Here is a 23,136-nt window from a genome sequence, read left to right as displayed (position 1 = left end):
ATAAAGACATGGGAAACAGAAAGACGTTTAATCAAATTGAAAATGTGCAAACTTCTTTAACTTTTCACGACAGAATTTACAAAAACATTTAATCTCTGAATGTCATGTCCTTAAAGCTAATGCAATTCAATGTATTTAATAGATCTATAAATATCTGGGCAGCTTATTGGCTGGTTTTTAAGCGAGCAGTATTTTCTTGCAGACACGGCAGCGACTGATCACACTCGTCATCGCGGGACCTTTCACTGTCTGTGGCAAAGGCTTACTGTAAGAAAAGACAAACAGACGTACACAAATGCCATACACATTACCACCCAAGTATGGAATCGATTTTTATGCTCATGCTGGTGCTTCCTTCATAGGTCTAATTTAGTAGGAATTGGTAGCAAGCTGCAAAAAATGTGAACAAAGCTATAGATGATTGTAAATTGTTTCAGAAAACTGTTGTAACATGAAATATTACTCACCCATGATTAGGAATCACATTACTAAAATATTCTGGTGTCTGGTTTACAGTACTGCGGTCTACACTGTGGAAGTTATTGTTGCATGACCTGCAGCAGCTGTGAATATGAACTGACCTAAACATGAGTCTTTCCTCCAGGACGGCCAGCCAGTAGCTGTAGGAATCTGGGTAATAGTTACAGGTTCCTCGTCCATGACACTCGATGAAGGGAACCTGGCGGAAGTGCTCCAGACAAGAACCAGGAGAGATCAGAGACTGACCAGAACCTTCCGCTCCAACAGCAGTTTGCTGGAAGCCAGGGGAGAGTGGAGGAGAGTGTTAAACTGAACATAATTAGTTGTCTGTGAATGCAAACTCAAACGCAGGTCCATAGTAACTTCCACTTCACTGTAGATAACAGACTACAAACACCACAAAGAGTTCTTGACATAAACTGTACATTAAACCACAGCCATGGCATATATCAGGTGAGTGTGTGTGTATTATATGGTTGTATTCAACAGTAGGATTTTATCCTATTTTTCAATCAGACCGTTTCAGCACCTGTTTCTTTAAATGATAATTAGCCACTCGCATTTCACCCTGACCCGAGTGCACAGCAGTGAGGAGCAGAAGCACTGGTATTTAGTTGTTTTTGCTCAGTTCTCTCTCTCCTCCATTTTTACCCAGTGCTCATAGTTCTCTGCGCTCATCTGTTTTGTGAGTTTCTGTTATCTGTTTAAGTGAGTTTTTCATAATATTTCGACTTTAATCAGAAATGTTGGAGTGAACCATGGAAGGAATTTTGGGAATTAGAGCCAGTCCTAATATAAGACTTACTAAAACTACTCAATGTAAGGTTCACATTCTAAATCCTAACTCTAAAGAAACAATTTATAGTAATTATATTGATAAAAAATTCATTGTCTATATTTAACTCATACCATAGCAAAAGAGTAACCCGTCCACAGAGAAATCCAGCCTTCAGGGCAGCGTGGAATCACTGTTGTCTGGCTGTGGATGGCAATGGCATTGGCTGAGCTCTCACACACTGCACACCTGCCAAACATAAACAGGTCATATTTTGTATTCAAAGGTCCCTCATTTCTCACTAGCAGCTCAACATTTCACCCAACAATGCTCTGTGTGACTAGAGTTATAGTGAATAGATTTGATTTAATTATATGAATTAAACCTATGCAGGTCAATGTTAAAAACGCATCAGTAAAATATATTTGATATTAATGCACCTGCTGATGTATTTGGCAAGGACATCCCCACTGATCACATGCATGTTCATGGGCAGGGGCTCATCAGTGCTCAGCCAGTAGGAGTAGTCATTCCGGGAGGCATATCGGCAGGTGTTCTCAGGGTCACAGAAAAGGAAGGGCATGGTGGAGAAGAGAGGAAGGCAGCTTCCCAGAGAACCTGAATGGGAAAGGTGTGTTCAGAGCTAAACATTACAATAGCACCCATCCCTCGGCATTTACGTTTGCTCAACATTTCAGACAGCTGTGTTTAAATTAACTCCAGGGAAGTGGAATCAATAAAACTAAGGACATTTTAACATGTGTGGTTTGTAAACTTGGAGGGTTTTACCCATTGTTTGCTTTGTTTTCACACAGGGAATAATCCAAGCTCATCAAAATCTATCACAGTGAAACGTGAGAACATTCTCTACGCTTACATGTAAGAGTAAATACAGCAAGAAGGTCCTGGGTTCTGGAGTAGAGCATATTTATTTACTGTATTCACACCTGCCCAAATGACTCATACCATACTAGAGTCCGATTTAAATGGTCAAAATTAGCGCAGGTATGAAAACATCAGAACATCAGTGGATGGTGTATGTTTTACCTAGGTCCTGTCCGTGTGCCCTCTCATTCCCATTAATGAAAAGCAGGGAGTAGCCAGAGTAGAGGAAGGTGCTGCCCTCTGGGCAGGGGGGCACCTCTGCTCTCTGGCTGTGTCTAGTTAGCAGGAAGCTGGTGAGAACTGTTCGACCTCCTTTTCCAGGAGGTCCAGGTGGACCCTTATTACCCTGTGGGCCGACATAACCTTCTAGCCCTAAAAAAAGAGAACATTTAAAGAGAGTTAGCATTCAGATAATGTGGAATTTCACTGAGATTACTTTAGAGGTCGTGATAGGAACCAGGGGTTTTCATGTATTATATAGTGTGAAAGGACCCAGAATTCTTGTGGCGTGAGGTGGCTAAATCCATGCCCTGCTGGAAGGGGCTAGCACTTCAGTCCTGGAGCCATATTTTAGATCTTTGGGAACAGTATATTGCATTCATAAAAAATGTATAAAATCTATAACACTATCTCATGCCTTCAGCAGTTAATTCTTAATTTTTTTATACTCATGTAATATTTTTCCTTTAGTAGCATTAATGTCTTTGAAAGTTTGTAAAAAAAAATAACCTATGGGATTCCCTTTTAACTTCTCTTTATCTTTTAATTATGTTTATGAGATTGATCAAAATGCTGAGTTTGTTGTGATGACTTTACCCAGCTGCCCAGGTGTTCCTTTATCTCCTTTCTGTCCTGGAAATCCAGGATGCCCTGGAACAGACCGCCCAGGAAAGCCCTTAAGGCCTTGGGCACCTGAAATTAAAATGTAAATACATAATTCATTACATCACAATATAAATTAAATTCATATTTTTCATATGATTTGCATTGACTGGTTCCGTGTGTCATTTTAAAAAACAACACCTGGAGGTCCTGGTGGTCCTGGTGGTCCAGGATATCCAGGTAAGCCATGGGTTCCTTGAATGCCATCTGGCCCTATGTCACCCGGCAAGTGCACATACGGCTGTGCAACACTAGGTCCTTGTGGACCTACAGCAGGCCGTAAACAAAAACACATATTATGGAAGGCAAGACAGAGGAAAAAGAAATAGGAAATATATATGTATATAGAAACAAAGCTGATATAAAGGCGAATGTAGAGACAATAAAAAAGAATAAACGACTTATTAAAATAATTTAATGTTTAAAGTTTCTTTTCTGTGTTTCTGTTAAATATACAGTATCAGTCAAATGTTTGGACACACCCACTAAGGGAGGGATTCCTTTGTTTTGGACCATTTTCCACATATTGTTAATGTGCAGTACCAGTCAAAAGTTTGGACATCCTTTCATTCAATGTTTTATCTTTGTTTTTTATTATTTTTTTACATTGTAAATGAATATGGAAGATATTAAAACTATGAAGGAACACATATGGAATTATGTAGTAAACAAAAAAGGGTTAAACATGTTTTATGCTTTAGATTGTTCAAAGTAGCCTTTTGCTTTGATGACAGCTTTTCACACTCTCATCATTCTCTCAATCAGCTTCATGAGATCATTACTTTGGAATGGTTTTCAGTGAACAGCTGTTGCCTCATCAAGAATTAATTTGTAGAACTGCTCACCTTCTTAATGACCATTACTTGGGTTGGGCAGAGGAAGGGCTGGTGCACAGTTCTATACAGTGAACAGCCTCATTCCACCAGCGAGTAATGGGGTGTTTTTGACTGGTGCTGTATGATTTATGCATTTTCCTGACACTGAATAATGCTAAACTACCCATGATAGCAAGCTCTATTAAATCAAAATGTGATGGTAAATGTTTGTGAGAGTTAACCTGGTGCTCCAGGGGGTCCCTGTGGTCCAGATACACCTTTAAGGCCAGGACTATAATTGGGTTCTCCAGTTGGACCTAATATGGGACAAAATAAACAATCTTCCACATTATTCAAAATATCTTCCTATGTCTCTTAAAAATGTAAAATGAATTTGGCATTCTTTACTGTTCTAGATTGTTCTCCAAACTCAAACTGTCCTAAATTTCTCTTCCATTCATGTTCCATAGCATTCAGTGATCTTGAATGTCCTTTAATATTGAATGTCCAGCATTCTTCTAGAATATTTTCCAAGTTCAAACTCTTCTAGAATGTTCTTCTTTTCAGTGCTCTACAATGTCTGTCGTTGTGTGTAAGAATGTCTTTAATTTTCAAGTTGTTCTAGAATAATCTCTTCTATTGCTGATTTAGAATATTCTTTAAAACAGGGCTGTTCTAATGTTTTCTTCACTCATAGCTATTCTAGGATATGATTTCTATAAACATTGTTCTAGAATATTTAACACATTCATACTCTTCTACAATGCCCTTTTTTAGTCACACTGCTCTAGGATGTTTCCTTCATTCCCCTCATATGCACTGATCTAGAACACCCTCTTGATCGGTGTTCTAGAGCTTAGAAGAAGCTTTAAATATCATATTGTGTTTTACATAAATTATGGAAAAACAGCAGCTCACCTTGTGGGCCTGGAGCTCCAGGTAGTCCAGGGTCCCCTGGTACTCCAGGATTGCCCATTCCACCTACAGCTCCCTGGACACAGAATCAAAGTGACAATGAAAATGAAGTTCTATGATTTTTACAATGTAACACAGTGGCATTTTCACACTTGAAATCTGACTCAAGGCCAAAAATCTTAGTCTGTTCCCCTCCCAAACTTCTCGGTTACATCTCCCACGCCTCCACTCTGACTGACCTAAAATCTCCAGCCTAAACTCGACTCTTGGCTGGGTGTCTATGGTGTTATGCAAGATTAAAGGCCCCAAAGCTTAACCCTGGTTCAGGAAACCACAGTTTGAAATAACTAATGTTTATAAGAATCATTTACCTGATGCCCATAGACTCCATCCTCTCCCATCAGTCCAACATAGCCTGGTGGGCCTGGCGGCCCCCTGTCCCCTTTATCTCCTTTATATCCTGGTAGAGAGGGCCCTGATGGACCTCTGAAGCCCTGTGGCCCTGTAAGCCAAATGTTAATAACACTGTCCTTGGTCATTTGTACAGTGAAAACATTATAATAATCTTGTATCAATGTAACTTTTACAAATGTAGGTCTATGTCAATTGCCATTAAGCCCCTTATGTAGATGTTCATTACAAAGCCACCACATTATTCAGTTCCAGTGTACACTTTTATACAAATGGGATCACAAATGGGATTCTCCTTAACTCTGGACTTGGTCACTTACCTGGATTTCCTGGTCTTCCTGGAAGTCCAGGTTCTCCTTTCCTCCCTTTAAAACAATCTCCTACAGGTCCAGGATAACCAACAACACCAGGAGGTCCTGCAGGCCCAGGACTTCCTTTACATCCAGGAGGACCAATGGGTCCATAACCTGGCACACCAGGAGGGCCTTGATCTCCCCCAAGACCTGACAATGAAATACAAATACAATGTGAACTCTTATTCAGATCCAGCAGCAAAATCCCACAGGCTAAAATACCAGGGTAAGATGCACTTTTACATCTTTTAGTTGGCTTCTAACTGACTGACAATCACACGTCCACACACTCAAGTTTAGCAAGCTTAAAATTCTCCACAAGGGGGTGCTATTAGCAGTAAAATAGCTTTTAATGTTTATGACAAGCTACTTCCACGTTAAAGACTTCATAAAACACCAGTGTAGATACTAAAAGCTACATATTTCAACATGACAATCAGTGATAGGTTTTAATTTGATTATTTTTAATGTAAATCAGATGCATTTAGTGGGCGGCACGGTGGTGCAGCAGGTAGTGTCGCAGTCACACAGCTCCAGGGGCCTGGAGGTTGTGGGTTCGATTCCCGCTCCGGGTGACTGTCTGTGAGGAGTTGGTGTGTTCTCCCTGTGTCCGCGTGGGTTTCCTCCGGGTGCTCCGGTTTCCTCCCACAGTCCAAAAACACACGTTGCAGGTGGATTGGCGACTCGAAAGTGTCCGTAGGCCTAGGTGTAGGTGTGAGTGTGTGAGTGAATGTGTGTGTGTGTGTGTTGCCCTGTGAAGGACTGGCGTCCCCTCCAGGGTGTATTCCCGCCTTGCGCCCGATGATTCCAGGTAGGCTCTGGACCCCCCGCGACCCTAAATTGGATAAGCGGTTACAGATAATGGATGGATGGAGATGCATTTAGTACCTGTACAAAATATTGAACAAATAACAAATGTTACTTTTACATTTACAGCATTCAGCAGATGCTCTTATACAGAGGGACAGTCAGGATGTGTATCCTAGCTAGTACAAATAAACATAGCACAAAAAGTAAGGACTTTTTTTTGGGTAGATTATTTCTTTGTTGTAACAATGCTTCATGGTAATAAATCTTATACCATTGGAAAGCCTGTTAATTTCCCTTTTAAATGGTGCCACATTTGTAAGGAACATGTATTTGTGGGAGGAGACATAAAGCTGAGTATGTGGGTTGCACCCATGAAAAATGAGCCAAATCCTCTCTGCTAATACCAAACAGCTTATTCTGCCATTGATTTGTTTGGTGTTTGGTGAACTGGATGATTGAAGTTCTACTTCTCCTCCCACAAACACATGTTCGTTACAAATGTGGCAACATTTAAAAGGTAAATTAACAGGCTTTCCAGTGGTATAAGATTTATTACTGAGAAGCATTTTTACAACAAAGAAAACACAAATTTTTTTGTGCTATGTTTAAGTATGTGTCCATATTCCTTGATCTGAGACACTGCCAGAACAAGGGCAAGTGCTGATACCCAGAAGGAACAAAACACAGTAAGTGCAATACACAGACATTTTTTATATTAATACATGGGCCTCTGGTATTGCATGTGGTCTCTGTCCGTTGGTTCACCTGTACAAATTTATTAATGGTAACAATTTAATAACTCACCTGGTTGTCCCTTGTTTCCTTTTCTGCCTGGGATACCCCATGAAAACCCTAAGAAATAAAAACAACACAACCTTATAACAGAGGTATGAATGTCCTGGACATCCGTTTAATTATAATTTTTAGTTTTGTGTTTGTACACTGAGAAGGTGACTGTACAACACACCACAATATATGTAGACTCCTACCTGTGTCTCCCTTTGGCCCTGGTGGCCCAGGAACGCCATCCAACCCTTGGTCACCCTTCTCACCAACAAGTCCATGAACACCAGGAGGACCAGGGGGTCCTGAAACAGTAGCAGTAAGCTCTATGATTATAATATATAGTGAGATATATAATATTATATATTATAGATATATGATACTGAAACAGTAAGAAATATGATTATCATAAACATAGCAGACTGTACCTAATCTGTGTTTTTAATATCTGTCAATACTAATAATATGTATTTACAACCATATACATACTTTTCCCTTTAAATTCATTGTAAAGCATGTGTGGTTTCTAAAACATTCAGCACACACATATACTTCCTTACAGCCTGTAAGAGTACAAGACTGCAGTGGAGTAAACTTGATGAAGGCTGAACAGAAACTCACACAGAAATGTATTTATGTTGTGACATCAAAACCAAAGAGTATAAAGAGGACAAGCTTCATAAATGTAACTTATGGATTAATTAATTATAAAGAAATACCTAGCAGTCCTTGTGGCCCTGCATGTCCAGGAAGCCCAGGTGGACCAAAAGAGCCTGGTGGACCAGGAGGGCCTAAGGGTCCTAAGGTGGAAAACATGAGAAAACATGAGCCAAACAAGCTACACACTTTAAAAAATATATTCTGAAGATTATACAAAAATCAGTGCCTACCTTGTAAACCAGGGTCTCCAATGTCTCCTGGTGATCCTGAGAGCCCATAGTTACCTGCTCGACCAGGCGATCCCACATTTCCCTTCTCGCCTTTATATGCAAGACCTCCTTGAAGTCCAGGTTCCCCCTTTGACAACATCAACACACCCACCCATCAATATTTTAAATAAATATGAACAATAAAACAACATATTGATGACATGTTGTACCTTTTGCCCTCTTATTCCAGGTAATCCTAGAGTACCAGGGCCTCGTTCCCCTTTAGGACCTTTCAGTCCTGGTGACCCTGGTGGTCCTGGAGACCCTGGGATTCCCAGAAGACCTAGCATTCCCTTGGGACCCCGAAGACCTTATGAAACAGGATACACCACCAGTGACATGAAGGTATTCATGTATATTGAAAGGCAGCATTAATGTTTGTGCTTATGTATGTTCCTATAAGACCGTAAACCTGGGAAGCCGATGTGACCTGGATCTCCTCTGGGTCCCACAGGGCCTGGATCTCCAGGAATGTAGCTGTCAAGTCCTCTATCACCGGCTGGACCTGGGAGCAAACATCAGCAAAGTGATGACCTCACCACTACAAAGAGCTTTCAGTAGCAGCATAATGTTCCCTTATAATTAAAGCTGTTAAACACACACACACCTTGTGGTCCAGGCTGCCCAGGTATCCCATCTCTTCCATCTGTTCCTCTTCCTCCTGGGGGTCCTGGATCTCCTCTGTCACCGGAGAAACCATCAGGGCCTTCAAACAATCAACATAAAAGACACGGTATGACCAGTAACGTCCAGCATTTGTTTTCTAAAATCAACTGAATTAATTGGTAGTTCTGAATTAACAGCCTCTAATCTTTTAGGAAGGGTTTACTCAAACTGTTGGAACATTGCTGTGAGGAAAATTATTTCTGATATGTATCACAAATCATACACACTAACCCGGTGGTCCAGGGTCTCCTAGTGGCCCTAAGCTATCAAGATTTGCAGGACCTGGCAGCCCATGTTCTCCATCATCTCCAGGAACACCAGGAAGACCTCTCTGACCTTTCACTCCAGGCACACCCTGAGAGCCTGCCAGTACAAGTAGAAGCATAACTCAGTTGAGCCCTGGAAAATAATTATGTTAAATCTGACTGACATTCCTGACTGGTGTTTGATGATGTATGTATTGTACTTGGACTCGAATATTTAGGTGATACTGAGTTATAGCAGGGCACCATGGTGGTGGCTGTCACAAGTAATATCCCTGTCACACAACTCCAGGTATTTGGGGTTGGGGGATCTAGTCCCGCTCCAGGTGACTATCTGTGAGTTTGGTGTGTTTTCCCCATGTCCGCGTGGGTTTCCTCCCACGGAACAAAAACACAGGGTGGTAGATGGATTGGCGACTCAAAAGTGTCCATAGGTGTGAGTGAATGTGTGAGTGTGTGTGGCCCTGCAAAGGATTGTCACCCCTTCAGGGTATGTTCCCACCTTGCGCCACCATGACCCTGAACTGGATTAGTGGTTACAGACAATGAATGAGTTATAGCAAATGTCTTAAAATATCATTCATTTTACTTTTTATTTTTTATTTATTCATTTTAATGTATGTGTTACCACTGTTAGATTTTAAAAATATATTTTTTTCTGTAAAACTAATCCAGGCAGATTTTGTCTTAAAATCCTTATTACTGTGTCCCCATGTGGAGAAGTGGGAAATATGTCACTTTCTAAATCATTAAGAAGCCACTTTCAAGGGCTTCACTACAGCAAGTCTGTGTATGTCTGTTTATATCAGGGCCTGACCTTTCAGTCCAGGTGGTCCGGGTGATCCATCAGGTCCACTTGGGCCACTAGGTGATATCCCAGGTAATCCTGGGTCTCCAGGTGGTCCTGGTAGAATAAGAAACATTAGAATGTCAAGATGAAGGCACCATCTTTACTGATATTTCAATAATGTTCTTACTGTATTACCTGATGCTCCAGGCTGCCCAACTGACCCTTTGAAACCTTGTTCTCCAGGAAGCCCAGGTGATCCTGGTATTGAATCTCCAGGGGGTCCAGGATATCCAGGAGGACCCTGCAAGCCAAATCCTGGTACACCAGGACTTCCCCTAAGGCCCTTCTGTCCATCTGATCCTGGAAAATGTGTTTGTGAAGGCAATGTGTAGATATATTATGTTTGCCTAATACTTTAAAATGCTAGTCCAGTATGTATCTGAATTTTCTAAAAACCATGTCAGTAATCCCACTGAAGTTACTCATACTTAAATAGCAAGAAACACACATTCACCTGGCGGTCCAAGTGGACCTGGAACTCCTGGAGCACCTGTCGGACCATCTAGTGACCTACAGTCACCTGGTATGCCAGGTAAACCCGGATCACCCAGTGAACCTTTATTCCCTGTTGAAGAAATCACATGGTAAGTACAGTCTTTTCTGACTTAGTCCTTAAAGGCACTTAAAGTTGTATTCAAAAGTTTAGTGTTCTCCTTCAAGCATGCTGAGATCCACTGATGTTTAAAAAGAAAGCTGTGGCTGGCTTCATGTGTCTTGGAGGTGCCATGTGCAAGCTTTTACCCTCCATGGTTGGTGGCCATACAGAATGTTGGAGCTAATGGGAGGAATTGGTAATGATTACATAGGGGACATATAATGGGTTGTAAATAAAAATAACATAAAATATAAAATAATATAACTAAAACAATTATGTGTGTATGTTCATATGTATTCATTGTTCACATTTAGTGTTTATCAAAATAAAAGCAACATCCTCATGACAATGCATGCAGCAGCTATCCATAAACCAATACATATGGTTTGGTACATTACTGTCAAGAAAGTATGACAGCTTCTTTTGGGGCACAGTTTTTAAGACACAGCCAGTGAGAATTAAATAGCTTGAGCTGGAAAAGACAGCTTGTTTCCTGTATACCTTTTGGACCAAGCCCCCCTGGTCCTCCAGGTGGACCAGGTCTTCCTTTTTCTCCAGGCCGACCTTGGTCTCCTGGAGCACCTGGATCACCTTGAATACCTGGAGGGCCTGCAGACCCTGGCGGCCCTGGGGCCCCATATCCAGCATCACCCTAGGGACAGAAAATATGTAATCATTAAAAAGTATGTCAAAATACTCAGCAGAATTTCGGTTCTGGGGATGGGGAGTAGCCTTAAACATTGCTCTAGCCCGAGCTTGGCACTGGGCTGGGGGACATGCTCATTTCAATTTTAATTTAACGTCAATAAATAACTTCTTTCGTCCTGTACATTAAAAGGCCTTAACATCAGAGCCAATTCCTTTGAATACTTCATTATTAACTAACATTTAAGAATTACCTTTGACACTTTTCTTCAATAAACAAGTTAAATATGTACTGTGCTGTGTCAGTCTGTGTGTGTCTGACCTTTGGCCCTGGTATTCCTGGCAGTCCAATGGTTCCAGGTTCTCCATTTAGTCCTATTCCAGGAAAACCCTGAGGCCCAGGCTGTCCTTTGTCACCTACAGAAATATTCATACACATCACATATTTATAGTTAATTTGTTTTATACATATTTTATTCTGTGCAGATATCAGAGATTGTTCTTTGTGTATTTGTTTCCAATCACAGTTGTCATTAAAAAAGTTGTCATTAAATGCAATTTATTCATTTTTTGAGGGCATTAGTTATAAGATATTCCACATACATAAGGAAAGGGATGGTCTGTGGAAATGAAGTGATAAAATGTAAGATTACATAGGTGGAATGCAATACATGCAAGCGATTGCTCAAAGACAAAGAGCACTTAATGCTTTCATCTTTGCGAGAGAGAGAGAGCGAGAGAGATGATGATCAAGCTTCATTCTCCAACCAAGTTGTTTTTGTGCATCCTTCCACTGTTAGAATGCAACAGTATATGTCTGAAAGGATATGGAGTGGTCAAAAAAACCTTATTGAAAAAGGAAATAGACCCAAAAGATGAACTAAGAAGGCACTCCAGAGTCTGCACCTCAACAACCCTGTGGGGTTAGTTTGGAAGCGGGTCTCCTGGATAGAATGAAATCTGCAATAAACACAAATACTGAAACTCTTAAAATTACATTTAAGTGTTAATGCTTCTGTGTCGCTTCCTGTTACATATATGATTTTTAGCCTTTTTTCCTGTCATGAGAATAGAGTTGATTGGGAAATATATGTAGGGTGGACTACACTTGCAATTAATGTGTTATAAGCAATATTTAATATTATAATTTGTTTTGTATATGTAAAGATTGTTTATATGCACACCCTTTATTCCAGGTGGTCCAACATTTTCAGAACAACAAAGGCCAGGCTCTCCTTTTGTACCACCTAGACCAGGACCTCCAGCAATGCCAGGCAGCCCAGAAATCCCTGTGGACAAAGCAATGGACTGAACAGTTTTCACACATTACCCTTTAAGCTGAGAGCGTGATAGATAACCACATGCTACACCAAAAATGATGGAATGAGGAACTAATATGTTTTCTGGACATAGTTATGGCACATTTAGTATTTATTACCATTTTGACTCACCTGGTGGTCCTGGTGGTCCTGGAAGGCCTTTCTGACCTTTAGGGCCTGGACTTCTATCCAAACGACTAGGCTCCCCTTTCTGACCTAGTGGAGCAAATCCAAATTTTATTTACAGTGCTGGTTTAAATATAGTGAATGGTAACAATAATGGAGTAGGATTCAAGCTTGAAATTCTTGCCAGGAGTTCCAGGTTGACCACTGAGGCCAAGCACACCACGGCTGCCTTTAGGTCCAATTTCTCCAGGAAGTCCAAAGCCTGGAGACCCTGGTGGTCCATTTGGACCTGGATATCCTGGAGGCCCTGGATACCCAGGAGGTCCTGTATCTCCCCTCATACCGAAAAAATCCTATCATAAAAAATAAATAAATAAATAACACTACACTAAACATTACACAACACTAAAACCACAGTACAATTGCAAATCACTGGCTGATTAAAGCACAGTTTATAGTCTTTGGCTCAATTATCCATCTATCTATCTGTCCACCCACCCATCTATTTCTTCATTCATTCATTCATTCATTCACCTCCTGTAGCCAATTCATGATGTTCAGCATCACAGTTGGTCAGGAACCTACCCAGAATCACTGGCACAAGGCAGGAACACACCCTGCTACAGGACACCAGTTCATCTCACCTAATCACTTGCATCTTTAGATAATTTCACACACTCACCTAATATCACACAGTCAATCCACTTACCACTATATGTTTGGATAGTGGGAGGAAACCTGAGCACCCAGAGAAAATCCATACAGATACAGGAAGAACACATCACACTTCTAACAGATAGTGACCTAAGGTGAGGCTTGAACCCAAAACCCTAAAGCCCTGCAGATGTGTAGCATCTATTTACATAGTGCTACATAGTGTTACAATAAATTGAACTTGAAGAACACTTACTGAATCGCCCTTGGGGCCGGGTGATCCCTTAAGCCCAGGAAGTCCAGGTGGTCCATAAAGGCCGCTTGGTCCAGGAAGACCAGGCAACCCTGGAGAGCCTTTATCACCCTTCTCACCTTGATCATAGAAACGTCCTCCGCTGCCTTTACTTCCAGGAGGACCCTGAGGTCCAGGAAGACCTGGCACACCCTTCAAAGAAAAGGTAAAATACTTATAAACAGGCAAATGTATACTAGCTCACAATCATGTAGCTACAGTGTTTGCTAATGCTAGCTAAATATTTTCCACAACTTTTTTCACTGATGTGAATACAAATCTATAGCAGACATTATGCATTATAAATCTAATATCAAACTAGTAACATTTAATATGATTTAATGTCAGTATAATGCTAGCCTAATATAATACTACTAATATAGTTCTGAGTCATCTGAATAATTAGTAGCTGAGTAGTTGAATTTAACGCTAATATTTTATAGCATGCTAATATTGTAGTTTCTAATATAGTTATAAATCATCTGTTGTCCTAAATATTAGTAGAATGTAATGTTTGTATTGTATGTGTAATGTTAGACTAGCCTAATACTTGTAGGGTTGATTTGCCAGACAGGACTATGGATTAAGCCTAGCCCTGGGCTGCAAAGCATTGTGAATTGTGATTTTTCACTGAAAGGAGGATATAGTTGATCTTGATTTGGATGAGATTGCAAACTGGATGCAATACTGGTGCCCTGGATGCAAAAAAACACCTAAAGCTGTTGTTTTGGATAAAGCATTCATGTCACATCACTTAACTGGAAAACCTGGGAAACCCAATGGTCCTTTAAATCCCTTGTCTCCTTTTGGCCCAGGTGGTGCACTTGTGCCTAAAAGTATAAAATATTATTCCAATATTCTGCTTCCTATTTATTCAATTTATGTATCTTAATGTAACCTTAAGTAAGGTTTATATTTTTACCCGGAATACCCTGAGGTCCTGCTGGTCCAGGAGGGCCTTGTGTCCCATGGCAAGAAGAACAATCATAACAGGGCTCCCCCTTCTCACCTGTAATAAATAAAATCAATGTTAAAGAAAGCACTAAAACATCAACATTTAAAAACCTAATTCCTCGTGTGCTGAGACCTATTGTTATTGTAAGAACCAATTCAAACCCACTGTAAGCCCACTGACCCAAACAGTCCAATAAGGTAGGGTCAAATCACTGTGAAGTGCACATTTGTTTATTGTTTTAACTACAATATCCTTGTAAAAGTTGGCATACCCTTTGTCCCTACTTTGCCTTCTTCGCCAAGAAGACCCATATGACCTTTATCTCCCTTAGGACCTGGGGGACCCTCAGTAAAAAAACCTGTAAATGGAAAACATCAGAGAAAAAAAAAAACCTAAAGAATAAACTAAAAAAACAAAAACAAATAATGCATTAATATTAAAAGTGTGCTGAATATTTTATGAATGTTTAAAAACCTGGGGGCAAAATTTCGCCTGGAGGTCCTGGGTCTCCAGGGGGCCCTGGGGGTCCTGGAAGTCCATCGCTACCAGGATATCCGTACTGAACCCCACCTGGATCGCCCTTCTCTCCTTTGGGCCCCATTTGTCCTGGCGGTCCTTTTGGCCCCGGAGGTCCAATGGCATCATCACCTACTCACACATATAACACCACATGAACAGACATGTGTCCAGTTCTGTAATAAACTCTGGCAGATGTGTAGAGCAATATATATGTATTTACAGTTGAATCTACCTGGTATTCCTGGACGTCCAGGAAACCCGGGGACACCTTCAAAAACAAAATTATTTGAGATAACTTTATAAACTATGAAATGTTTCTTTATATATTTATATTTCACAAAAGAAATTGAGACATAACCCCTTGAATTGTCAGGCTTGGCACATCCTAAGGCTTATTATTCAGTAACTAATTAAAATGTTAAGTGAACTAGTCTTTGAGTTATAAATTGCACAAATTATTAGTATATATTTACAAGGAAAACCCACAGGATTTGAGGAGTATTACAATAATAGTGTAATATTTTAGTAAAAGCACTTGCAGTATGCAGATTATGCCACTCACCTGGTGGTCCTGGTGATCCAGGCACACCTGTAGGACCTGGAGCCCCTGGATACCCTTTCTGTGGATAATACCCATCAACCTGGAAATGATCAATAACATCAATAAGCGGGATCAGTTTTTTGTCAGTAACACATCTTTTAGGAGTTTAACTCTCAATATGATGGACTCATATTATACATTGCATTGTTGCTAAAATGAATTCTTTTAATTTACTGTGTTTTACTGCATTTTATAATATTAACAGTGTAATTGCTGTAATTGTGGACTGTCTCATTTGCATAGGATGCCAACCTCAGCTTAGTGATCTACATATGATGAGAAGAGGCAAATATTAAAGAAAAAAAAGTTTATATTTTAGAAACATTATTGACATTAACAATTTATTGATGATAAACCATCAAAAATATATATTGTATGCCTCACCTCTCCAGGAGGACCCGTTGGACCAGGGTCACCTTTCTCTCCCTGGAAAAGATGAAAAACAGTGTGTTACGTTTGATCAATGTACGTTAAATATCATTTTACAATCCATCCATGAATATTCTTTAACAAATTTATTTTACAGATGGATGTATGTTTATATTACACTGACCTTCACTCCTTCAGGGCCAGGAAAATATCCTGGGGGACCAAGAGGTCCTTTATCTCCCTTAAGATTAATAACAGCAAACACAACACATTTATTTCTCATCTTATCTTCTTTTCCGCTTCGAGCATGTCAGGGTCACGGTGGCAACACGCAGAGTAAAGAAACCCAGTTGTCTCCGTCCCTCACAATGTCATTATCTTTGCTTCTACACATTTATTTAAAAGTAACTGTGTGTAGATTTATAAAGAATCTTTCTGTAAATAATCAAATATATTACCGTTAATCCTGGACCTCCAGGGATTCCTTCCTTCCCTAGTTTCCCCTAAAGTAAAAACACAAAAAAAACTTTAACTGTGTAACACACATTTTGGCAGATTAAAATGTGTTTAAATAAAAGTCTAAATATCAAATGTCTTTATTCATTCATTCATTCATTGTCTGAAACCACTTCTCCAGTTCAGGGTCGTGGTGGGTCCGGAGCCTACCCGGAGTCACTGGGCACCAGGGTGACACACACTTTCACACTCACTCAGACCTATGGACACTTTTAAGTAGCCAATCCACTGACGAACGTGTGTTTTTTTGACTGTGGGAGGAAACCCTCAAGGAGAGAACACACCAAACTCCTCACAGAGCGGGACTTGAACCCACAACCTCCAGGTCCCTGGAGCCGTGTGACTGCAACACTACCTGCTGCGCCACCGTGCCGCCCCAATAACTTTAATAACCATTAAATATCTATATTTATCCAATATGCCCTAGTGCTACATTAGTGCTAATATACCATAGGGAAGCTTCAGAAAATATTGTGATTACACTTCAGCATAAGACAAAACGCTAATTTAAAAAACCTATACTTACCTCAGGGCCTTCTTCACCTTTTCTCCCCTTTTCACCTTTCTGATCGGAAAAGCCAGGACGTCCCTGAAAAACAAAAAAGAAAAAAAACTGTAATTAAACTACAGCAAAAAACCCAAATTAGAGACACTTTAAGAAATAAAAATACATGATGATGGAAATACTCACAGGTTTACCAGGACATCCCCTATCACCTTCATCTCCAATATCACCCTGCAGAGGCACATGAACAAGTATTTCTAAACTTAAATTGAGATATACCCACAAAATGCACCATTAAGTTTAATAAACATGTCATTTGAAGCCATGTTTGACAAAGTATAAAGCAGCGCAAAGTGTCCAAACCGAAGCCTGTTGATAAAAACTTTGAATATGAATAATGTATAATGAATACATTATTCATTACCTTTATGTCCTTAGTGGCAGTTGCATATAGTTTGGTTCCTTTAGGGCCAGGTCTCCCTGGTGCTCCACGGTTCCCCTAAAATAAAGACAAAATACAGTAACTAAGAATGTGTGCTGCGCAATGCTGTAGTAAACAGCAGAGTAAACAGAGTAGAAAGATGAGCAGATGTTAAATACAGAGGAATGTAAAACTCTCTTATAGGTGACTGTAAACAGTCCTGAAAGGGTAATGTAAGCTGTTCTATGAGAGATTAACACTGCCTTAAGGAGCAACTGTAAGCCATTGTATTGAGAACTGGAAGTATTTAATTTTAGATCAGTCATGACCTTGGGACCAGGAGGCCCTGGAACACCAGAACGCTGTCCCTCTGTACCCTAAACACAAACAAACAAACACACACACACACACACACACACACACACACACACACACACACACACATACACATATTCATGTATAATTGTAAATAGGTTTCAATTTATAAATATATAAATTTTTATATAATACCTTTAAACCTGGAGATCCAGGATGCCCAGGTGGTCCCTACAGAAACGGAGAATATTACTCATGGTTATTATAAAATTAATTTTTATAAATACTGTGCACAACTGATCTATATATCTGCATGGAAATGGTCCGATTTAAAATCTGAAAAGCCATGCAGTAAACATTTTCTATGGTAATATGCAAAATTTAGATATACTCATTTGTTTGAGGTCCCAACCCGGGACATCTACAGACTAACATTAGCTTGCTCTAAGACAAGTTACAGCACTTATTTTTGTACTGCCACCAACACAAACACATTGCAGCTTGTCACGCTTGGAGGAGAACACTAACGGCCCAATTGTTAGCAAAAAGTTGAATTATGCTGAGGCAAGGGGAAGATGGACAGCCATCTTTGACACTCAGAGATAGAGAGAGAATAATTGTGCCTTCTGGGAACTCTTTGTTAAAACTGACATTAAAACATTAGTTGCCAAGAAACTCACAGTGGGTCCTGGGAAACCTGGAATTCCAGCATGTCCATCTCTTCCTGGTGAGCCTTCTTGTCCCTGTAAGAATAGAAAGGATACATTTTAGTACCGTGCTTGCCCTCTTGTTATGCACTTAATCTCTGGAGACCTACTTCTATTTACAGAATATTTATATAAGGAGCAAGTCATGGAAGAAATGTGAAGACAAATACATACTGGAGCCCCATCCTGTCCTGGAGGTCCAGGGGGTCCGATAGGACTTAGAATTGATGGTCCAGGTTCCCCCTGTCATAGTACAGAAAACTAAATAGAAGGAAAATTGCTGAAAATGAAAGAGATGAGAGGATGATCATTTGAGAAAGTGCTCACCTTTTGCCCAGGCTCACCAGGATGTCCCTAAATGATAAATAATAATAAATAAGCCTATATTTGTGTGAATATTCCATGATAAATGTCCCAATAGGATATATGTATATATATGTAATTTCTTACTCTTGATCCAAATCCAGGGAGACCAGGCAATCCAGGTTCACCTCTATCTCCCTGTGGCCAGAAACAGATGACACTCACTATATCCATTTGCATTCAATACATTATATGTCAAGGATAATATTACTAATGCTGATTTAATACCTTTGTACCATTGCATCCAGGACTACCAGGTGGACCAACAGGACCTTGAATTCCTGGAGTGCCCTAAAATGTAATAAAAACTCACAAACATAGCACAACACAAAAATACTCTCTTCTGTACAAGTAACAAAACACAGATTTACCGGCAATCCTGGAGCTCCAAGAAAGCCTGGATTTCCCAAAGGTCCCTAAATTTCACAAGACACATGGACGAATAATAATTAAGATTCATAAAAGGAATCACTCCAATAAATTTAGTTAAAGTTTATCCTTTTCCATAAAAGCCATAACAATGATTTGAACATGATTTGGGGGTCCTTCAACTTGCATTTTTACTCCAATAACATTGGTGGAAAATATTTTGATGGAAATATTATTATTATTATTATTATTATTATTATTATTATTATTATTATTATTATTATTATTATTGTTGTTGTTGTTGTTGTTATTGTATTTTATTGAAAAGAAAACAATGTCAACGTTCATCTCATAAAATATTTAAATAAACATTTTATTTCATCATAATTATTAAATATATTAAAGTATTCATAGACATCAAAAAGTAAATAAAACAGTACTCACACACTCATTCTTTCTCATAAGTCTAATAGTTCATTCATTATCTGTAACCGCTTATCCAGTTCAGGGTCGCGGTGGGTCCAGAGCCTACCTGGAATTATTGGGCGCAAGGTGGGAATACACCCTGGAGGGGGCACCAGTCCTTCACAGGGCAACACACACACACACACACATTCACTCACACCTACGGACACTTTTGAGTCGCCAATCCACCTACAAACGTGTGTTTTTGGACTGTGGGAGGAAACTGGAGCACCCGGTGGAAACCGGAGCGGGAATCAAATCTAACAAAAAATATTATAAAACATGAAGATACAGTACCCTTTCCCCTTTCAACCCAATGTCACCAACAGGACCAGGATTTCCCTTTAAAAGAAAATGAGTCAAATCAGAAAATCAGATTTTAAAGCTCTGTTACACCACTTCTACCTCTTTCTACACCTGATGACATCTTACCTTTTCACCTTGATGACCTCGATGACCCTCAACTCCAGCAAAGCCCTGTATTCCAGGACGACCAGTCTCACCAAGATATCCTTTTTCACCCTGTGGGAAATCAGAAATTAAAACAGAATATGTAATGGCGGGAGTTGTAAGTATGAGATGTGAATAATCCTGTATAAAATATTCAGGTGTCAAAAGAAACACTTCATTATAGATTTAAAAGGGACTCACCAAAAAGTCAGAACATTTGCTAAGTCTATAGGCCTAAACGACTAGATGCCTGTATGACTCCTAAAATGGTGCCTCTAGTCTTTAAGATTATGAAATGCTCTTCTGATGATGTATGCTTAGCTGTAAACACAAATGTGATGCAGATAGCTTACATTGCTAAATTAGAAGCTGAATCTTACTGCACTCACAATAAGCTAAATGCTAAAGTTAGCAACTAGCTACATATTTCTACTGATTTATTATTTTTTTTACCTTAGTTTGGTTCATTTTCTTTGGCTGTGAGGGTAAATAAAGACCTATTGGGATCTATTTTGTTCTGAGTAAGGGTGATATTGTTTAGAGTGAATTGTTCTTAGCTTGGTTGAAGCTTAGCAGTTTGGCTAGCCATGTTTAAAATCTGATTCCTGATCTGTTTTGTGCTATGTGAAATCAGCAAAGATCAAGAATTAATTGAAGGATACATTGCTCAGATTTAAGGCAACCAGCCAAAACCGTTTAGTCAGAGTACACAGTTAATATTAAATACCCCATGAAAATATAACCACTCATAGCCTATAAAACTGCTTCTGTTATAAATATCTACCATTAAAAACTTTCAGATGTAATGGTAGAGGTGGTTAGACATTGTAGGTCATTTGTCAGACCATATTACTTTTTCCACTGCTCATCAGATCATGTTTATACACACTGCTTTTAGCTACAAAAAGCTTCTGAATGTCAGTCCTGCCATAAATTCCAGTTTTGTGAAGCGAGATGCGGTCACTGAGGAGCGGTGGTCATTTTTGAGTTTGTAGCTTCGTTCTGTTTATCAAATGTCCTCTTGTGTTTATAATCCTCACACCACCTCTGCCGCATAGTTTAGCTGTATATTAACCTCAACTATAAATGGGTCATTCTCCATTTGGAGTGGGAAACCATGTCACAAAGGTTGGAGGGCTTAAACTTTGTCTAAATTTTTATATTTAAAATTAAGTCAATATATTTTTTCATTCTTAATTCATGCAAAATGTAGGGCAATTTTTATTACAATCTGACATGCTGTGTAAATGTTTCTAATGCACATAAAATATAAAATGCACATATAAATCATAAAATATAAAATGCACAGTATATAACATATGATCTTTACAGAAATTATACAATTAACATTATTAATTTTCTCATGTTTTCTCATGTTGCTCATTTTTAATGCCTTTTATCCAGTAAAATTACTTGTTCAGTCACTGGTGTTACAGATGAGTGTTTGATATTTTTAATGAAATATTGTCTTCATGAAGAATATATTGCATTAAAAGATGGAGCAATAAGTTTTGGACTGTTTATCTCAGTAATTTATTTTTTATGTTTATTGTACAACAATTTATTATTTTATTACAGTATATTAAAAGATGTTTGCCTTTAAGTGTCCATCCATCCATCCATTATCTGTAACCGCTTATCCAATTTAGGGTCACGGGGGGTCCAGAGCCTACCTGGAATCATTGGGCGCAAGGCGGGAAAACACCCTGGAGGGGACGCCAGTCCTTCACAGGGCAACACAGACACACACACATTCACTCACACACTCACACCTACGGACATTTTCAAGTCACCAATCCACCTGCAACGTGTGTTTTTGGACTGTGGGAGGAAACCGGAGCACCCGGAGGAAACCCACGCGGACACGGGGAGAACACACCAACTCCTCACAGACAGTCACCCGGAGCGGGAATCGAACCCACAACCTCCAGGCCCCTGGAGCTGTGTGACTGCGACACTAACTGCTGCGCCACCGTGCCGCCTGCCTTTAAGTGTAAAAAATACAATTGTTTCTTGTTCTTTTTAACATATGTCTATAAAAGTACATTAGTAACATGTTTATTTAAATTATTGTTTTGCATTACATTGGGTATAGCAATATTATCTCTTAATATATATACATTATTAACAAAATAAATGCTTTTTAAGAGGGTAACTCCGGTGAAAAATTGATTAATATATTAAAAAATATATGAATATATTGAAAAATATATTAAAATCAGTTTGAAATTAAGCTCTCCATTTTGCATGTTTTATAACTGGAGTTGTTAATAAACATGTTAAGGTTGTTGTGTTCTTGGACATATGAATTAGTTTTTTTTTCTATGTATCCCCCTCTATCCCCACTCCAAATGGAGAATGACTGAAATATAGCATTACTCTTCAAAACCTCCAGTGATATTCTGATATCTGATTTTTTAATGCAATGTTGATGATGGTAAAATATATATTTGTTTTAATTTTTCCTCTGTATATAATATGTATCAACCTCTGTCCATTTTTTAATTGCTTTTTTTTAATGTAACTTTTACTTAGTGTTTATACGTTTAACAACCACTAGATGTCAGTAACAGCCCTCAACAATCTCTGCTTAATAAAACGTATCACATCCTCCAGCAGAAAATGGGATGCACCCCTCTCTCCATCATTTCATGGTTTAGACACCAATGAAGTGACTGAGAGTGATTTAATGTAAAATGTTGCATTCCAGAGAAAGTTCTAGAAACTTAATTTTTCCACAGTGGTGGTGAATGGAACCAGACGCCCAGAGCTTCATACATATAATACATAATATATAATACATATACATATAACCTGCCTAATTTATGGTAGTTTTGAGAGACTACTGGTTCCTATCACTAGATGCTGCAAAGAAATCAGTCCAGCAGCACTGCTTTGTCTGATCCACTCGTACCAGCTCAACACACAATACATTTTTTTGGTTAATAGGTATATTTTCATGCATGTATTGCCCAAAAAATATACACTTATAAATATACAGATAATAACAGTTAAATGTAGTTACATGCTATAATATGTGTAATATTTTATTAATGTAGAACATCATAGGCACATTTATCATATATCATGCATTTTCAAAATGCTTCATGGAGTCAGATTTTGTCCCTTTAGC

The 23,136-nt window shown here is 39.2% G+C and overlaps 1 protein-coding gene across 1 annotated transcript in view; it reads right to left on the bottom strand.

Moving 5' to 3' along the window:
* Positions 1 to 33: 33 nt before the first annotated feature.
* Positions 34 to 23,136, bottom strand: part of LOC136676080 (collagen alpha-5(IV) chain-like) — a 26,344-nt gene continuing 3,241 nt past the window's right edge. Inside the window, exons 3-52 of the mRNA XM_066652931.1 lie at positions 19,986 to 20,075; positions 19,851 to 19,895; positions 19,091 to 19,135; positions 18,948 to 19,010; positions 18,807 to 18,857; positions 18,684 to 18,710; positions 18,531 to 18,599; positions 18,330 to 18,392; positions 17,845 to 17,880; positions 17,664 to 17,711; positions 17,338 to 17,412; positions 17,100 to 17,144; positions 16,935 to 16,997; positions 16,351 to 16,395; positions 16,077 to 16,133; positions 15,908 to 15,949; positions 15,485 to 15,563; positions 15,155 to 15,190; positions 14,878 to 15,051; positions 14,675 to 14,761; positions 14,371 to 14,457; positions 14,208 to 14,278; positions 13,413 to 13,601; positions 12,687 to 12,855; positions 12,509 to 12,592; positions 12,242 to 12,346; positions 11,380 to 11,474; positions 10,914 to 11,064; positions 10,272 to 10,382; positions 9,953 to 10,117; positions 9,785 to 9,871; positions 8,936 to 9,067; positions 8,646 to 8,744; positions 8,451 to 8,543; positions 8,209 to 8,348; positions 8,000 to 8,126; positions 7,829 to 7,909; positions 7,316 to 7,414; positions 7,131 to 7,178; positions 5,484 to 5,666; positions 5,124 to 5,254; positions 4,756 to 4,828; positions 4,080 to 4,154; positions 3,164 to 3,289; positions 2,957 to 3,052; positions 2,303 to 2,512; positions 1,696 to 1,873; positions 1,390 to 1,504; positions 582 to 754; positions 34 to 265 (exon numbers count right to left, since the gene is read on the bottom strand). Coding sequence (XP_066509028.1) covers positions 178 to 265; positions 582 to 754; positions 1,390 to 1,504; positions 1,696 to 1,873; positions 2,303 to 2,512; positions 2,957 to 3,052; positions 3,164 to 3,289; positions 4,080 to 4,154; positions 4,756 to 4,828; positions 5,124 to 5,254; positions 5,484 to 5,666; positions 7,131 to 7,178; positions 7,316 to 7,414; positions 7,829 to 7,909; positions 8,000 to 8,126; positions 8,209 to 8,348; positions 8,451 to 8,543; positions 8,646 to 8,744; positions 8,936 to 9,067; positions 9,785 to 9,871; positions 9,953 to 10,117; positions 10,272 to 10,382; positions 10,914 to 11,064; positions 11,380 to 11,474; positions 12,242 to 12,346; positions 12,509 to 12,592; positions 12,687 to 12,855; positions 13,413 to 13,601; positions 14,208 to 14,278; positions 14,371 to 14,457; positions 14,675 to 14,761; positions 14,878 to 15,051; positions 15,155 to 15,190; positions 15,485 to 15,563; positions 15,908 to 15,949; positions 16,077 to 16,133; positions 16,351 to 16,395; positions 16,935 to 16,997; positions 17,100 to 17,144; positions 17,338 to 17,412; positions 17,664 to 17,711; positions 17,845 to 17,880; positions 18,330 to 18,392; positions 18,531 to 18,599; positions 18,684 to 18,710; positions 18,807 to 18,857; positions 18,948 to 19,010; positions 19,091 to 19,135; positions 19,851 to 19,895; positions 19,986 to 20,075 — 4,821 coding nt within the window. The 3' untranslated portion in view covers positions 34 to 177. The remainder of the gene's footprint in view (positions 266 to 581; positions 755 to 1,389; positions 1,505 to 1,695; positions 1,874 to 2,302; positions 2,513 to 2,956; positions 3,053 to 3,163; positions 3,290 to 4,079; positions 4,155 to 4,755; positions 4,829 to 5,123; positions 5,255 to 5,483; positions 5,667 to 7,130; positions 7,179 to 7,315; positions 7,415 to 7,828; positions 7,910 to 7,999; positions 8,127 to 8,208; positions 8,349 to 8,450; positions 8,544 to 8,645; positions 8,745 to 8,935; positions 9,068 to 9,784; positions 9,872 to 9,952; positions 10,118 to 10,271; positions 10,383 to 10,913; positions 11,065 to 11,379; positions 11,475 to 12,241; positions 12,347 to 12,508; positions 12,593 to 12,686; positions 12,856 to 13,412; positions 13,602 to 14,207; positions 14,279 to 14,370; positions 14,458 to 14,674; positions 14,762 to 14,877; positions 15,052 to 15,154; positions 15,191 to 15,484; positions 15,564 to 15,907; positions 15,950 to 16,076; positions 16,134 to 16,350; positions 16,396 to 16,934; positions 16,998 to 17,099; positions 17,145 to 17,337; positions 17,413 to 17,663; positions 17,712 to 17,844; positions 17,881 to 18,329; positions 18,393 to 18,530; positions 18,600 to 18,683; positions 18,711 to 18,806; positions 18,858 to 18,947; positions 19,011 to 19,090; positions 19,136 to 19,850; positions 19,896 to 19,985; positions 20,076 to 23,136) is intronic.

Source organism: Hoplias malabaricus, chromosome X1 (assembly GCF_029633855.1).
Source record: "Hoplias malabaricus isolate fHopMal1 chromosome X1, fHopMal1.hap1, whole genome shotgun sequence".
In the NCBI taxonomy this organism is placed as follows: domain Eukaryota; kingdom Metazoa; phylum Chordata; class Actinopteri; order Characiformes; family Erythrinidae; genus Hoplias; species Hoplias malabaricus.
Note: the sequence above shows the minus strand (reverse complement) of the source record. Positions and strands in the feature narration are given on the sequence as shown.